Below are 17,231 nucleotides of genomic sequence, written 5' to 3'. Positions count from 1 at the left end.
CAAAAAGCTAAAAATGTTTCGCATGGGCTAAGTATATATTTCCTCCTGAATTGCGTCAAGTTCATGTTAAGGTGGAAATACATTAATAAAATGTGTGTCAATACTAAATCTGATTGTTTTGAGACGTCTGTACAATTTATTAGGACTGCACTTGATATCTGAATAGTGTGATGATCTGTGTTGTTGTAAATTACACGAGTTGAAGAATGAGAGCCACTGTAATCCAAAATAATTTCCTGCTTTGATGTTTAGTTGCTGCATCAGCATTCTTAACTGTCTTTGATGACATGCTGGGTTACAATTTCCAAATTATCCATCTTCATCTTCCTGGAGTTTATCAGGAACAAATAAGTAGGCAGCAATTTTGTTGTTGTTTGTTTGTAGAATTTAATCTGAATGCTAATTCCGTTTTTTTTTTTTTTTGTAAATGTGAAAATAGTTATATTTGGCCATTTTCTTGATTAAAACAAGTACAGGCTTTGAGTTTTCTGGCTTTTATTAAAACATTTACAAGTGTATCAAGCCTTAAAAAGCTGACATATACAGTTGGAAATTAAGTTGAACATATTGAAAACTAAAACTGACGAAAATTCTGCCATGAAAAAAGTAAACAGAATATTCAACAATAACATATATCAACATTTGAGAGAAGAGAAATGCAATCATCACATCTCTGCGTTGTCACACAAAATAACATTGATTATACATAAACTTCGCCGGATTCCACAGGTTTCGTTTTTCGGTAGTAATAAACGGCGACACCAATGGCGACACTAACGAGCACAACGGCGCTGACAACGCCTGCGATGAGAGCGACAGGGTTGGTGCTTGTCTGCGTCTGCGGACTGTTGACGAAGCTTTCTCGGGACAGCGGACACTTGAGGACAAGTTCACAGTGTTGGGAGTCCACCATGCTGGTAACCGTGCAGCGATAGATTCCACAGTCCTTTTTCGAGATGTTTTCCACACGCAAGGTGCCTTCCGCGGCGTCCAAAACGGCATTAGCAGGCAAGAAATAGTTTCCGCTTATCTTGGACCAAGTGTACTTCAAAGGTTGGGTACCGTGCGAGGATTGGCATTTAAGCGTCATGCCATGTCCATCCGCGAAGTGCTTGTCCGCAGCACACTGAGGCCGACTGGGTGCGTCCATGACAGTCAAGTCCATTTCCAGTTTGTCTTGTCCAGGAAACATCTTCACAAAGCAATGGTAAACCGCTGAGTCCGATTGTCGAACATCTGTTATGACGATGGAAGCGTCTCCGTCTTCGGGATCGTGTGACGTAAACTGGACTCTCCCCTCCAGAGGTTTGTACAGATCGGCATTCACCTGCCCGTTGGTATACCGAAGGATGGGTTGCTTATGTCCGTTCGCAGGCACAATACTCCACGTGATCTCAATGGGATCGGTGAATTTCAGGGCCGTCGTGTACCGGCAGAACAGCCTGACATTCGAACCCCTGTTGGCATGGTAGTGGGTCTTGGTCATGATGATAATGAGAGCGCTCGCTGGAATAGTGCAGCACAGCACTCCCAGGAGGGCACAAAGCCAAAGGAAGCAGCCCGTCATTGTCTTGGCTGGTGCACACTGCCAGAATACAAACACGTCATCAACTTAAGTACATTATTCAAGTTAACAAGTACAGTACAACTGTTAACTATCAGCGGCTGTGTTTTCGTCAAAATTCGCATCATTTAAGCTAACGTGGAAACTTGTTACACACAATACAAGAATTTCGAGATTCCTTACCTGTTTATCTTTTTCGAACATGTCAATACAGTCACTATAATGGAGGAAGGAAAGAAGTTGCACTGCAAATCGATCAACGCAGTGTTCTTGGCATTTACATGCACAATGAAGTGCCAGCAGTAGTTTATAGGCGGGAGGCGCTCAAGGCAGCAAAGGCAGCAAAGGATGATGACGTTTTTCTGTCAGTCATGAGAACAAGCAACAGAGAGTAAAGACAAGTATGTCTCATCTCACATTGATCAGGTTAACTACAGTATAGAGAGCTGTTGATAAATGACAACAAAGCAGAAAAGAAAAAAAAATCAGTTAATCAGAGATTGTGTTGTGCAGGTGTCCAGAAATCGGTGTCAATCATTACAAAATGTTCAAGTGCAACCTTAACTCTTTGAGGAAAAAAATGCAATTGGTTAATTCCTTATTATTCTTACTAATGTCTTATTAATTGACAATGAGATGTTTAAAAAGACCGTTTTCAGGTATTTTTTTTTATTGCCCTTCACTCAACCCATCTCATTTTCCAGGTCAAACTGAGACAAGTGCATTGTCAAAATATACAGTGCCATGAAAAGGTATTTGACCCCGACTGGTTTCTTTTTTCCCCCCACATCCATCACACTGTAAAAAAAAACGAATTCACATTTTTTGGCCGAAATCAGTATCCACAGTTGCTCGGACTTTTAAAAAATAAATTAATGTAATCTAAATGGTAAAATTGAGTTAGCAGCAAAACAAGCCACTTGCTTTCTTTAAAACACTTCATGATTCATGATTCATTAAAACTTTTGTTTTTGGGTTACGATTTCATATTACAGGCGTTAGTTCAGCCAACTTCACGTTCCTTGTTGAAGAAGGCGGGACAGCCAACTTTATGAATTGGCTTTTGAATGTCTCATCCGTGGCAGTGCTGCGTTACCCTCTGCTGTTCGTTACGTTGGTAAATTATAACCATAATCTCCATCTGATTCTATGATTTTAGAACGAACATGTATGTTTCTTTAGATTATTTTTCAATTCACTGCGCTGCACTAAGTGACCGGAGTACTTTAAGCAGTAAACAAAGCAGCATATCGGTCATCGATGAAACTTGAGCCGAATCTTATGCTAATGGAATGGAAGGATGCTAAGTGAACAAATGTCTTTTGGTTCTGATAATCTTTTGTAATTTCAACAGCGGTTTGTGTACGCTGACTTCATACGGTTACGAGTGTGTCTTCAGTAACTTTAAAAAACAGCATTCGCTGACTCGTAATTGTGGTCGCATAAATAGTTAGCTTTAGCTACTGTCCTGTATTGTTGGGCTAATAACACTCAGGCACTTTCGACATCGAGAGAAACATTAACTGTCTTGAAAAACATCATGTATTAGGGGTAGTTGTGTATATTTCATATTTAATACCTGGGTAATTACGTGCTCCAAGTTTAATTGAATCTGAGATCATCTTTGTATACTACCAAATTCATTACGAAGTTAAAATAAATATTATTTTTATATCTGACTGGTTTCTCATTGATTTCATAGTTGCACTGAGACAGGGTGTTGAAAAACACTTTGAAAAAATATTTTAATGACTGATATATTCCACTGACTTTGTTAACCAGCCAGCTCTGATTTCATGTAAAGAAATGTTGAACTTTTAGGATGTTTCCTCAGACATTTAAGGTAAGTATGCTGACTACTGTCTTTTGTAATATATATTGTTACAAAATGTATTAAATACAAAATTAGTGAAGGATAGTAAGGCCTGTCAAGATCAACTGTAATATACAGCCTCTTATATGAGTTCATCTAAGATGACACACTGTGGCGACCCCTGACTCAAAAAGCCGAGAGGAAAAGAAGAAGGAGTGAGAATGAACAGTAAAATGTTTTTTTTTTTTTGTTATTATTTCTGCCTGCTTTTGCTCATTTTCAGCAAATTATCCTATTTGTCTTTCAGATTTACATGAATCCAGTGCAGATTCTTTCAATTCCACCACAGTGTTGAGCAGTCCTACTAAAACATGAATCAGTTTGTAATTGTTGCCTTGTTGGAAGGGCAGGTATGCATGTCGAGTTACAATAAAGCACAAGTTTCTTAAATCAATCCAATTATATTTAATTGAGTTTATTGCTGTTTTATTTGCAGAAAATCAAGTGCTTTCTAGTCTTACAGAAGAAATTTGAGGTAAAGTTACAAGTTACCACAGCTAACTTTTTTTCAATAAAGTAAGAAGAAACAATCAGCGGCTGTTTTTTAGTCAAAGTTCGCATTATTTAAGCTAACGTGGACATAATAATCGCAACACAATTTCAAGATTCCTTACCAATTAATCTTTTTCGAACAAGGAAAGAAGTTGCACTCCAAGTCGATCGACGCAGTGTTCTTGGCATTTATGTGCACAATGAAGTGCCAGCAGCAGTTTTATAGGCGGGAGGCGCTCACGGCAGCAAAGGCAGCAAAGGCAGCAAAGGATGATGACGTTTTTCTGTCAGTTATGAGAACGAAGCAACAGAGAGTAAAGACAAGTATGTCTCATCTCACATTGATCAGGTTAACTACAGTATAGAGAGCTGTTGATAAATGACAACAAAGCAGAAAAGAAAAAAAATCAGTTAATCAGAGAGAGTGTTGTGCAGGTGTCCAGAAATCGGTGTAAATCAACCTAAACTCTTTGAGAGAAAAAATGCCCATTGGTTTATTCATTATTATTTAATATTCTTACTCATTTCTTATTAATTGACAACAAGCTGAGAACTGTTGATAAATGACAACAGAGCACAAAAAAAATCAGTTAACCAGAGAGTGTTGTGCAGGTGTCCAGAAAGTAAGTTTAGTGCAACCTAAACTCTTTGAGAGAAAAGATGCCAATTGGTTTATTCCTTATTATTCTTAGTCATGTCTTATTAATTGACAATGAGATGTTTAAAAAGACAGTTTTCAGATTTTTTTTAATGCCTTTCACTCACGACATCTCATTTTCCAGGTCAAACTGAGACAAGTGCATTGTCATAACATACAGTGCCATGAAAAGGTATTTGCAAATAATCATCAAATATCAAATAAATAATCAAAATCATTTCTCCCCCCCCATCCATCACACACAAAGGTTTAAAATCATCAAACCAATTTTAATATCATTCAGGAATAACCCAAGGAAGTACATAATGCAGCTTTCAAATGACAATCCAATTCATTCAGGCACACATAACACAAAAAATCCAAACCATTCTGACCCCCCAGGGAAAAAAGTATTTGCCCCCTGAACCAAATAACGGGTTGTGTCACCCTTGGCAGCAGGAACTGAAATCAAGTGTTTGCCATAATTAGTCACAAATTTTTCACAATGCTCTTGAGGAATTTTGTCCCCCTTTTCTTTGCAGAATTGTTCCTACTGTGCCATATTGGAGTATTTTCAAGCATGAACTGCCCGTTTAAAGTCACAATACAGCTTCACAATTGGATTTTACTTTGACTTGGCCACTCCAAATCCTTTATTTTGTTATTTTAAGCCACTCAGAGATGGACTTGTTGGTGTGTTTTGGATTGTTGTCCTGCTGCATGTCAAAGAGCGCTTGAGTTTGAGGGCACAAAGTGATGGTTGGATGTTCTCCTTTAGGATTTTCTGGTACACAGCAGAATTCATTGCTCCATCAATCACTGCAAGTTGTTCTAGTCCTGAGGCAGCAAGGCAGCCTCAGACCATCACACTGCCACCATCATGCTTCACTGATGCCAAAATGTTCTCATTGTATGAAATGCTGTGCCATTTTTATGTTAGCTGTAACAGGCCACACACCTTACAAAAAGTTCAATTTTTGACTCATCAGTCCACAGAATGTTTCTCCAAAGTCTTGCGGATCATCAAGATGTTGTTTGGAGAATGTGAAATGAGCCCCATGGATGCCATTTTTGTCCAGTGTCTAGTCACAAAACTGATAAACAGTAAAGGCTTCGTTATCCTGAATGTATATACAAAGTTTTCTGTCCTGTTTTAAAATTATGCAAATTCCGTGTATATAGTAAATAGGTATGCGACAACCGGGACAACTATTTTGCGTGTAAAAGGCTTGTTTATTATTGCACCAAAACACACAGAAGCTGATAATGTAGTCCACAGTCTAAGTTGGTATATTTTCACAAATAAGGATTTTAATGAATAAAATCTGTTTAAAATGTCATGTTAATTTGAGAGCAATAGGTGGTCATTACTTGCTTCACATTAATTTCACGTGTTAAACTGATGCCATAACCAGACAGACAGAACCCAAAACCGTTCATCCCCATTTCAGTCACAATTTTCCCAAGGTGTCACGAGAAAAACCATTAAATTTGATACTGAAAGCTGTAAACCGGTATCTTGTGGTTTTGTTTGGCTCCAAATGCTTAAAATACAAAATGTAAATGGGGTGGATGGTTCTGTGTACTGGACTAATATGGGTCTTTGAGCTGTAGAAGTTTGTGAATGTGAAAGAACGGATTTTTTTAATCACTTCCACAGGTGTGCATGTAAATGCTGCATGCCCCTGTAAACATAAGAAAGTTGTTGTTGCCATGAGAGTCATATTCACATATTCACCAGAAAATGGCAGATCATCCAGACCATACACTGCAGTGCACCCAGGATTTATTGCCAGCTGTCTGAACTCATGAGTACTTTAGGTTGCCCACCACCAATTCAGACAACAGTATCGGCAGTGACTGGATTTTCCACAACACAAGAGCTATTTTTTCAAAATGATTAATATTAATATTTCTCCAAAGTAGCCCAGCTTTTTGCCATTTACATTCAGATTTTTCGAAATAAAGAATTGTTTACATTATTAACGTTCCTGCTAAAAGCAGCATTTGTCCAATCAATGCTTGTTCAAACAAAGTCCCATTCTGTAAAATTGGCATGAGTATATTTTTTCATTTTCAGGTCAATACTGTTTTTAGACAGTTGTGAGATGGTGTTGCGAAATTGTAGGTAGAAAAAAAACATGCCACTTCCATCCTGTTGTGTCTCAGATTTGTGGCATCTGGCCAAGAGTACACAGGATATAAATGGTCTATACTCTGAATTTTTTTGTTTTGTCTTTGTGTAGATGTTGATGTATTTGTTTATGAAGTAAACATACACCACAGAACTAAAATAATTGCATTTTTATTGAACTGTATGGTGATTTTGTGTATAACTTTTTCACTGAATGCTTATTTGGTCTGTCAATAGGAGCATTTAGAAGCCACCTGAGGTCGAAATACATGTTGCAGTACTCTCTCTGCTGTTGGAAAGATGTGTTCCTTTGTTATGATCAGGCCCTTCATCAGTCTGGCATCATTTTGAATGTACCAAAGGTGGAGATTCAGCACCTGCTGGTTCGATGTCAACCTCTTGTGCAGAAGGTGCTTCCTGAAACATCTGAAATTAAAAAAGAAAAATAAGGTTCAAAGTTTATAAAAATTAGAAAAAATGTATGGATAAAGCATAGGTGTATTTCATTCTATTTCATGGTGCACAAATTATTTTTGATAAGTTAAAAACAGGTCTCCTATTCTGTGAGTGACTAGTATGTAATACTGCTTGTTTTAATGGTACCGAGTATTTTATTAAAATTAAACCCCCCTGCACAAATAAATAAACAAAGGTTTGTATCCATCTATCCAATTTCTTAGCAACCCCCCACCCCAATCTGTCTGGTGGCCGTCCAGGCCACCCAAAGCAAGGAGTCTGGCTGAGCAGGTCAGGTCGGCCAGGACGCCAAAGTATTTTTACAAAAAATGTGTGTGTTGTGCATTGGGTGGGCTGAAAATAACAATGTTTATAACTGTACATGTTATTAATGTCTTACCCATTCCACTCCAAACACCATGTGCCACACTTACACTTTAACCGAGTCCTGCTGGTCTTAAGATGTTGTTCAAGGTTCTTTCGTGTCCTCCTGGATGAAACCTTTCTGTCTGATAGGTATGCAAAAAAAAAAAAGACAAATGAAATCAGAAGGGTGGGCATGGAGCAGGACAACAATATCAAACACAGCAGCAAGTCCATCTCTGAGTGGCTCAAAATAACAAAATGAAGGTTTTGGAGTAGCCAAGTCAAAGTAAAATCCAATTGCGAAGCTATGTTGTGACTTTAAACGGGCAGTTCATCATCGAAAACACTCCAATCTGGCACAGTTGGAACAATTCTGCAAAGAAGAGGGGGACAACATTCCTAGAGAGCGTTGTGAAAAATTCATGACTAATTATTGCAAACACTTGATTTCGGTTCCTGCAATTAAAAAAAAATAAATAAAGTTGGGCAAACTCAAAATTGTAATGGAACAAACTTTCGTAAAATTTTAAGTTGGGCACCTAAACTTAATCTTTTAAGTTTTGGTTTTGAGTTTTATCAACTTTTCATTTTAATTTTTGTCAACACATCTGTAAGTTGCACTAACTTGTAATTTTACTTTGTGATTACTTAAGACCTTTACAAAAGTCGACAAACTTCTAGTTGCTCTAACTTACAGTTTTACTTAGTGATAACTTGAAATGGTTTCTCCAATTAACTACTATAATTTGCAGAAGATTGTAATTTTAAATTCTGTTCATTTGAAATTCTTACTTTATTGAATAAAGTTAGCTGTGGTAACTTGTAATTTTACCTTCTGTAAGACTAGAAAGTAGTTGATTTTCTGCAAATAAAACACCAATAAATTCAATTCAATATAATTGGATTGATTTAAGAATAATCTAATAATGCACCCTGCAATAGTTAAAGCAATCAAAAATTATGAATTCATTATTCCAAGTCATGAAAACTATCAATCAATAATTACTCATAAAGGATAAAAAATAACCACAGAGGTATCGTCTGCATTACAAACTTGTGCTTTATTGTAACTCGACTTGCATACCTGCCCTTCCAACAAGGCAACAATTACAAACTGATGCATGTTTCAGTAGGACTGCTCAACATTGTGGTGAAATTGAAAGAATCTTCACTGCATTTATTAAAATCTGAAAGTCAAATTTGACAATTTGCTAAAAATTAGCTAAGCAGGCATAAAAAACAAAACATTTTTCTATTCATTCTCACAGCAGGCTGAACATTACAGTTGAGTTTGACGGGGATTACTATCCTTATCTTATTTTGTATTTGATACATTTTGTGACAGTATATAACAGGAAAGACAGTAGTAGGCATACTTGTCCCTAGATTCACAAGACCAGTAGTGAAATGTCCAGTTCTCCTGCCTTGGAACGGTCTAGAAATCTGCAGAGGCAGTCTTGATGATTGCACGGCCAGATTGTTCCAAAGTAGTGAAGATGGAAATATTTTAGTCGGACCACTTCAGCATTGTGGTGGAATTTACAGAGTCTGCACTGCATTCATGTAAATCTGAAAGACAAATGTGATAATTTGCTGAAAATGAGCAAATCAGGCAGAAATAATAACACAAAAAACCCATTACTGTTCATTCTCACTTCTTCTTCTTTTCCTCTCGGCTTGTCGAGTGTTATTAGCCCAACAATACAGCACAGTAGCTAAAGCTAACTATTTATGCGACCACAATTACGAGTCAGCGAATGCTGTTTTTTAAAGTTCCTGCAGACACACTCGTAACCGTATGAAGTCAGCGTACACAAACCGCTGTTGAAATTACAAAAGATTATAAGAACCAAAAGACATTTGTTCACTTAGCATCCTTCCATTCCATTAGCATAAGATTGGCTGAACTCACGCCTGTAATATGAAATTGTAACCCAAAAACAAAAGTTTTAATGACTCATTGAAGTGTTTTAAAGAAAGCAAGTGGCTTGTTTTGCTGGGCTAACTCAATTTTACAATTTAAATTACATTGAATTTTTTTTTTAAAGTCCGAGCACCTCTGTGGATACTGACTTAGTCCAAAAAATGTGAATCCGTTTTTTTTACAGTGTGATGGATGTGGGGGGAAAAAAGAAACCAGTCGGGGTCAAATACCTTTTCATGGCACTGTATATTTTGACAATGCACTTGTCTCAGTTTGACCTGGAAAATGAGATGGGTTGAGTGAAGGGCAATAAAAAAATACCTGAAAACGGTCTTTTTAAACATCTCATTGTCAATTAATAAGACATTAGTAAGAATAATAAGGAATAAACTAATTGGCATTTTTTTCGCTTCAAGAGTTTAGCTTGCACTTAAACATTCTGTCATGAATTACACAGATTTCTGGACACCTGCACAACACTGTAACTGATTTTTTTTCCTGCTTTTTTGTCTTTTATCAACAGTTCTCATCTTGTTGTCAATTAGTAAGACATTAGTAAGAATATTAAATAATAATGAATAAACCAATGGGAATTTTTTTGTCTCTCAAAGATTTTAGGTTGAAGTTAAGCATTTTGTAATGATTAACACAGATTTCTGGCCACCTGCACAACACTCTCTCTGATAACAATTTTTTTTCTTTTCTGCTTTTTGTCATTTATCAACAGCTCTCTATACTGTAGTTAACCTCAACAATGTGTGATCAGACATACTTGTCTTTACTCTCTGTAGCTTCGTTCTCGTCTGACAGAAAAAGATCATCATCCTTTGCTGCCGTGAGCCCCTCAAGCCTATGAAACTACTGCTGGCACTTCATTGTGCACGTAAATGCCAAGAACACTGCGTTGATCGACTTGCAGTGCAACTTCTTTCCTTGTTAAAAGATAAACACGTAAGGAATCTTGAAATTGTGTTACGCCTATTAATTATGTGTGTAACAAGTTTCCACGTTATCTTAAATAATGTGAATTTTGACAAAAAGACAGCCGCTGACTGTTAACTGCTGTCCTGTACTTCTTAACTTGAATAATGTGTCATGATCCTGGATTCCAGCCAGGGCTGGGCGTGGCCGTCTAATCGGAAGGGTCACACCTGCGCCTCATGACCTCCGATTAGACCCAGTACATATAGGACCCGGGGGACGACAGAGACTCTGCTAGATCGTTGCCTCTCATGCCTCGTTCCCGCACTACCGTACTCCTGACGTCTACCTCCCGTGTACCGACCAACGCCTGTCTCCCGACCTACCCCGTAAGCCTGCCGTTACTGATCTTGCTGCTTGTTTGGACTGACTCCCTGGTAACCGACATTGGAACGAATAAAGGCTTATTCCGCACTGCTTACCTCTCATCTGAGTCGTGCATTTGGGTCCACCCCCGAGTCTCGTCCGTGACAGAACGATCTAGCCAAGAACATGGACCCAGCCGACTCTGAAGCCATTCGCCGTGCGCTGCAAGTGCAGGGCAAACGCCTGGGTGAGCAAGAGGCTGCTCTCCAGGGTATGACTCACCAGATCCAGGAGCTCTGCACCCAGCTGCAACCGTGGCTAGCCTCCCAAGCTAGCGCGGCCGCTCCTGTGCCTTCCCGTGCCACCATCACTCCGCTCTCTCGACCAGAGCGGTTCTCAGGCGACTCCGGTAACGTCAAGCCCTTCCTGGCGCAGTGCGATCTCCACTTTGAGCTGCAAGCTTCCGCGTTTCCCATGGACCGCTCCCGGATCGCCTTCGTCATTTCCCACATGACAGGGAGGGCGGAGGCATGGGCCACCGCCGAGTGGAGCCGTAACTCGGAGACCTGCCGCTCATGGGCGAGCTTCGTCTGCGCGCTCACCCAGGTGTTCCAGTATGCGGCTCCGGAATGCCAGGCGGCGTCGTCACTCATGACAATTCCCCAGGGGGGTCGCCGCGTGTCCGACTACGCCATTGAGTTCCGGATTTGGGCTGCCGAGAGCCGCTGGAATGAGGAAGCCCTCCATGACGCGTTTTACGAGGGACTGTCCCCACAGATCCGTGGTCACCTCGTGGCCATGGATCTTCCGCCTTCGCTCAACTCCCTCATCGCATTGGCCCTCAAGGTGGACCAGCGCCTCACCGTGCAGAGACAGATGGAGGGCCTGAGGGAGGAGGAGAGGGAGAGTCGCAGTCCGGTTGTTTCCGCTTCCCGGCCACCCATGTTGTCAGCTTCACCGGAAGCCATGCAAGTGGAGGGGCTTGGCAGCTCAGCGGAGGAGCGCTTACGTCGGCGACGAGAGGGACGCTGTTTTTACTGTGGACGTTTGGGACACTTGATCGCCCGTTGCCCGGCTCGACCAGGGCATTCCGACATCAGGATCGCTACTCCGGTGATTGTGCGGTACACCGCAACGGGGTCAGGGAGGTCCCTTCTTCACCTCACCTTGGGAACGGACTCCCGTTCATGCTCTGTGACGGCTTTCATAGATTCTGGGTCGGAAGCAAACCTGATAAATCCCCGCGTGGTCGAGGAGCTGGGGGCGGCAACCTTTCCCACGCAACGATTTCGTCACGCCTATGCCGCCAACGGCAAGTTCCTTTGTCGGGTTACACATCGTACTCAGACGCTACGTATGAGCTTTCCGGACGCTCACTCGGAGCGAATTAGCTTTCATGTCTTCGACGCACGTAGTAGCGACAACATCTTGGGCAGTCCGTGGCTCAAACAACATAATCCGCACATAGATTGGACCACGGGTCAGATCAAGACTTGGGGTGAGGACTGTCTCAGTCGTTGTTTCGCTGTCCGGAGAGACAGGGGTATTCAAGTCGCGCCGGTTCGGCTAACAGAACCTGGTACCGCCCTGGACCTGACCGCAGTGCCCTCCTGCTATCATGACCTACGGGAGGTCTTCTCTGAATCTAAGGCAAAGTCTCTACCGCCACATCGGTCATACGACTGCGCGATTGAACTCCTGCCAGGCACCTTTCCTACCAGAGGGAAACTGTTCTCTTTAACAGGACCAGAGCATCAAGCCATGAGGGACTACATCGAGGACTCGCTGGCAGCCGGACTCATTCGCCCCTCATCTTCACCAGCCGGTGCGGGGTTTTTTTTTGTCAAGAAGAAGGACTCCACGCTGCGACCCTGCATCGACTACCGAGGACTGAACGACATCACAGTCAAGAACAGGTACCCTTTGCCGCTTATCTCTACAGCATTCGAACTCCTCCAGGGAGCCCGGATCTTCACCAAGCTCGACTTGCGCAGCGCTTACCATCTGGTGCGGATTCGGGAAGGGGATGAGTGGAAGACGGCGTTCAACACCCCCACAGGGCACTATGAGTATCTTGTGATGCCCTTTGGACTGACAAACGCTCCAGCCGTCTTTCAGAACTTCATTAACGACGTGCTCCGGGAGTTCCTGAACAGATCTGTCTTTGTTTACCTGGATGACATTCTCATCTTTTCAGCAGACCTAGCCTCTCACATTCAACAAGTCCGAGAGGTGCTCCGGCGTCTGCAGCAGCACCAATTATACGTGAATAAGGATAAGTGTGAGTTCCATCAGGCATCCGTGTCCTTCCTGGGCTTCATCCTGGCTGAGGGAGAGATACGGATGGATCCCAGGAAGGTCGACGCGGTGCTGCGGTGGCCTACCCCCACCAACAGGAGGGACGTGCAGAGGTTCTTGGGATTTGCCAATTTCTATAGGAAATTCATAAGGAACTTCAGTTCCGTGGCCGCTCCTCTGCATTCGCTCACTTCGCCAAATACCACCTTCGACTGGTCCGGGACCTGCCAGGAGGCCTTCGGCAGGCTCAAGGCAAGTTTCACTACTGCGCCCGTTCTCATTATTCCGGATCCCGATAACCAGTTTGTGGTGAAGGTGGATGCATCGAATTCAGGAATCGGAGCAGTCTTGTCGCAGAGGAGTCCCAGGGATGGAAGGATTCACCCGTGCGCGTTCCTGTCTAGAAAGTTGACCTCGGCAGAGAGGAACTACGACGTGGGAGATAAGGAACTGCTGGCGGTCAAGAGTGCGTTGGAGGAGTGGCGGCACTGGCTGGAGGGCTCGCAAGTACCGTTCGTTGTCTTCACGGACCATAAGAACCTTGAATACCTGAAGTCCGCGAAGAGGTTGAACGCCCGTCAGGCCAGGTGGGCTCTATTTTTCACCCGCTTCCACTTTAAGGTGTTTTACCGCCCAGGCTCCAAAAACGGCAAGCCGGATGCACTCTCGCGTATCCACGAGGGAGGGCGCACTGACTCAGACGCCGCTACTATCTGCCAGCGGGGTGCTTCGTGTCCGGGTTCACCTGGTCGATCGAGTCGCGGGTGAAGGAGGCCCTGGAAGAGACACCGCCACCCGCGGATTGTCCGTCTGGCCGTCTTTTCGTCATCCCATCTCTGCGGGGAGACGTCATCAACTGGGCCCATACCAACAAGACGGTCTGCCACCCGGGTATGGCGAAGACACGGTCAGTGGTCGAACAAAGGTTCTGGTGGCCTAACCTCAGCAAGGATGTAAGGGAGTTCGTCAACGCCTGCCCGGTGTGTGCTGCCAATAAAACTTCCCGCCTATGGCCCGGTGGTGAGTTGCAACCCCTGTCCATCCCCTTTCGTCCGTGGTCACACATCGCGATGGACTTCGTTACCGGCCTGCCGCCTTCACAAGGGAACACAGTGGTGCTGTCCATAGTGGACCGTTTCTCCAAGATGGTCCACTTCGTGCCGCTCCCGAAGATCCCGTCGGCCAAGCAGACAGCCCAGTTGGTATTAGACGAGGTCGTCCGTTACCACGGTCTACCCCAGGACATCGTTTCGGACAGGGGTCCGCAATTCAGCGCCCGTTTCTGGAAGGAGTTCTGCAACCTCATCGGCGCTTCAGCAAGTCGGACATCGGGTCATCACCCAGAGTCTAATGGCCAGACTGAGAGGATTAACCAGGAATTAGAGACCGGTCTTCGATGTCTGGTATCCAGGGACCAGAGCATGTGGAGCCAGCACATCAAGTGGGTGGAGTATGCCCACAATTCCCTACCCTCCGCTTCAACAGGTATGGCTCCACTCCATGTCGTGCATGGGTATCCTCCGTCCCTGTTTTCTCCACTGGTCACAGAATCCACAGTTCCGTCGGCCCTGGCCGTGGTGCGACGCTGCAAACGGACCTGGGAAGCAGCTCGGAGGACACTGCTGCGCATGAGCAGCGCCTACAAGGCCGCAGCAGACCGCAAGAGGAGGGCCGCACCAGAGCTCAGAGTGGGACAGCGAGTGTGGCTCTCCACCAAAGATCTCCCGCTGCGGACGGAATCCCGCAAACTTGCTCCCAGGTTCGTTGGTCCGTTCCCTGTTTCCAAGGTTATTAACCCGGTCGCCGTCTCGTTGAAACTGCCCAGGTCGATGAGGGTGCACCCTACGTTCCACGTCAGCAGACTTCGCCCGAATCGCACGTCGTCGCTGGCTCCTCCGCTCAAGTCCCCCCCGCCCCCCCGCATGGTCGACGGTGGGTTGGTGTACACCGTGCGCCGGTTGCTGTCTTCCCGCCGCAGAGGGAGGGGGGTCCAGTACCTGGTGGACTGGGAGGGATATGGCCCGGAGGAGCGCTCTTGGATCCCCTCCCGCTTCGTCGTGGACCTCTCCCTCATCAGGGACTTTCACGCGGCTCACCCTGATGCGCCTGGGCCGTCCAGAGCCGGCCGTTGAGGGGGGGGGTACTGTCATGATCCTGGATTCCAGCCAGGGCTGGGCGTGGCCGTCTAATCGGAAGGGTCACACCTGCGCCTCATGACCTCCGATTAGACCCAGTACATATAGGACCCGGGGGACGACAGAGACTCTGCTAGATCGTTGCCTCTCATGCCTCGTTCCCGCACTACCGTACTCCTGACGTCTACCTCCCGTGTACCGACCAACGCCTGTCTCCCGACCTACCCCGTAAGCCTGCCGTTACTGATCTTGCTGCTTGTTTGGACTGACTCCCTGGTAACCGACATTGGAACGAATAAAGGCTTATTCCGCACTGCTTACCTCTCATCTGAGTCGTGCATTTGGGTCCACCCCCGAGTCTCGTCCGTGACATAATGTAGTGGAAACGCCGCTGATTTTTAACTGTTGTACTGTACTTGTTAACTTGAATAATGTATTTGATGACGTGTTCTTATTTTGGCAGTGCGCACCAGCCAAGACGGTTTACTAACGGGCGCGTGAATGCTAATCTGTACAAACCTCTGGAGGGGAGAGTCCAGTTTACGTCACACGCTCCCGAAGAAGGAGACGCTTCCATCGTCATAACACATGTTGGACAATCGGACTCAGCGGTTTACCGTTGCTTTGTGAAGAAGTTTCCTGAACTGGACCATCAGAAAATGGACTTGACTGTCATGGAGGCACCCAGTCGGCCTCAATGTGCTGCGGACACGCACTTCGCGGATGGACATGGCATGACGCTCAAATGCCAATCCTCGCACGGGACCCAACCTTTGAAGTACACTTGGTCCAAGATAAGCGGAAACTATTTCTTGCCTGCTAATGTCGTTCTGGACCCCGCGGAAGGCACCTTGCGTGCGGACAACATCTCGGAACGGGACTGTGGAATCTATCGCTGCACGGTTACCAGCATGGTGGACTCCCAACACTGTGAACTTGTCCTCAACTGTCCGCTGGCCCGAGAAAGCTTCGTCAACAGTCCGCAGACGCAGACAAGCACCCCCAACCCTGTCGCTCTCATCGCAGGCGTTGTCAGCGCCGTTGTGCTCGTTAGTGTCCCCATTGGTGTCGCCGTTTATTACTACTGGAATCTGGCGAAGTTTATGTATAATCAATGTTATTTTGTGTGACAACGCAGAGATGTGATTATTGCATTTCTCCTCTCTCAAATGTTGATATTGTTAAATATATATATATATATATATTATAACCACAACAGCCATTTTCGTTAGCGTTTTACTTTTCAAAATGTTCAACTTATTTTCCAACTGTAAATGTCATCTCGTTTAAGGCTTGATACACTTGTAAATGTTTTAATAAAAGAGAAAATTCAAAGTGATTCTAGCCTATTATCCAGCGATTTTTGTTCTTAAAGTAATTGCAGTAGCAGCAGTGTATATTTCATGACAGAAACACATCAAAGGGTATTTTGGGGTTTACACTGATTATAATCATTCTAAACGTAGTAATGCACTTTGATGTGTTTGCTGTCATGAAAGGTGCTATTCTACTGGTCCTACTACTTTTACTACTAATAATAATCATAATAAAATTTGCCAGAAAATATATATATATATATATATTTTCTCTACTGTTACTCTAGCTACTATTACTATAGAATAAGATACATATATATATATATATTTTTTTTTTTTCTGGCGAATTTTATTATTAGTATTAGTATTAGTAGTAGTAATAGTCGTAGCAGCAGTGGTAGTATAGCACCTTGCATGACAGCAAACATAACTCAAAGTGCAGCAGCAATAATGCGTTCAGGGCTGTGATAATCATATTATCCATTGTTTTTGAATAGCGCGGATAATCAATATGTTTTTCTTTCAGCCAGCGAAGGTGGCGCACTCGAGGAAGGAATTGCGGAAGTCATGGGAGTTATTAGGGAGTTACTAATGACGTCATTAGGGAGTTCCAGTCGTTGGCGATAATCCGGAAACGGAATATATTGTACTGGAAATAATAATACTGATAATCCTTAACCACCATTAAATTCAATAATTATGTTTGTCTGATTATTGTTCATCCAACACTTCAAAAAATTGTGGCAATC

General features: G+C 43.6%; 1 protein-coding gene across 2 annotated transcripts; it reads right to left on the bottom strand.

Annotated features, from left to right (window-relative positions):
• Nucleotides 1-478: 478 nt before the first annotated feature.
• On the bottom strand, nt 479-4,198 carry LOC133511430 (coxsackievirus and adenovirus receptor homolog). Of its 2 annotated transcripts, none has more exons than XM_061840344.1 (3): nt 4,052-4,198; nt 1,748-1,926; nt 479-1,585 (listed from the first exon to the last, which is right to left on the bottom strand). In XM_061840344.1, the coding sequence occupies exons 2-3, from the start codon at nt 1,766-1,768 to the stop codon at nt 701-703; spliced, it is 906 nt and encodes a 301-aa protein (XP_061696328.1). In that variant the 5' UTR covers nt 1,769-1,926; nt 4,052-4,198; the 3' UTR covers nt 479-700. The 2 variants fall into 2 exon arrangements, with proteins under 2 accessions (XP_061696328.1, XP_061696329.1); XM_061840345.1 differs by having other exon boundaries at nt 1,748-2,010; nt 4,052-4,116.
• Nucleotides 4,199-17,231: the final 13,033 nt, after the last annotated feature.

This window comes from Syngnathoides biaculeatus, chromosome 13 (genome assembly GCF_019802595.1).
Source record: "Syngnathoides biaculeatus isolate LvHL_M chromosome 13, ASM1980259v1, whole genome shotgun sequence".
NCBI lineage: Eukaryota > Metazoa > Chordata > Actinopteri > Syngnathiformes > Syngnathidae > Syngnathoides > Syngnathoides biaculeatus.
The sequence above is the reverse complement of the archived record's forward strand: the minus strand, read 5'-3'. Positions and strand labels throughout refer to the sequence as shown.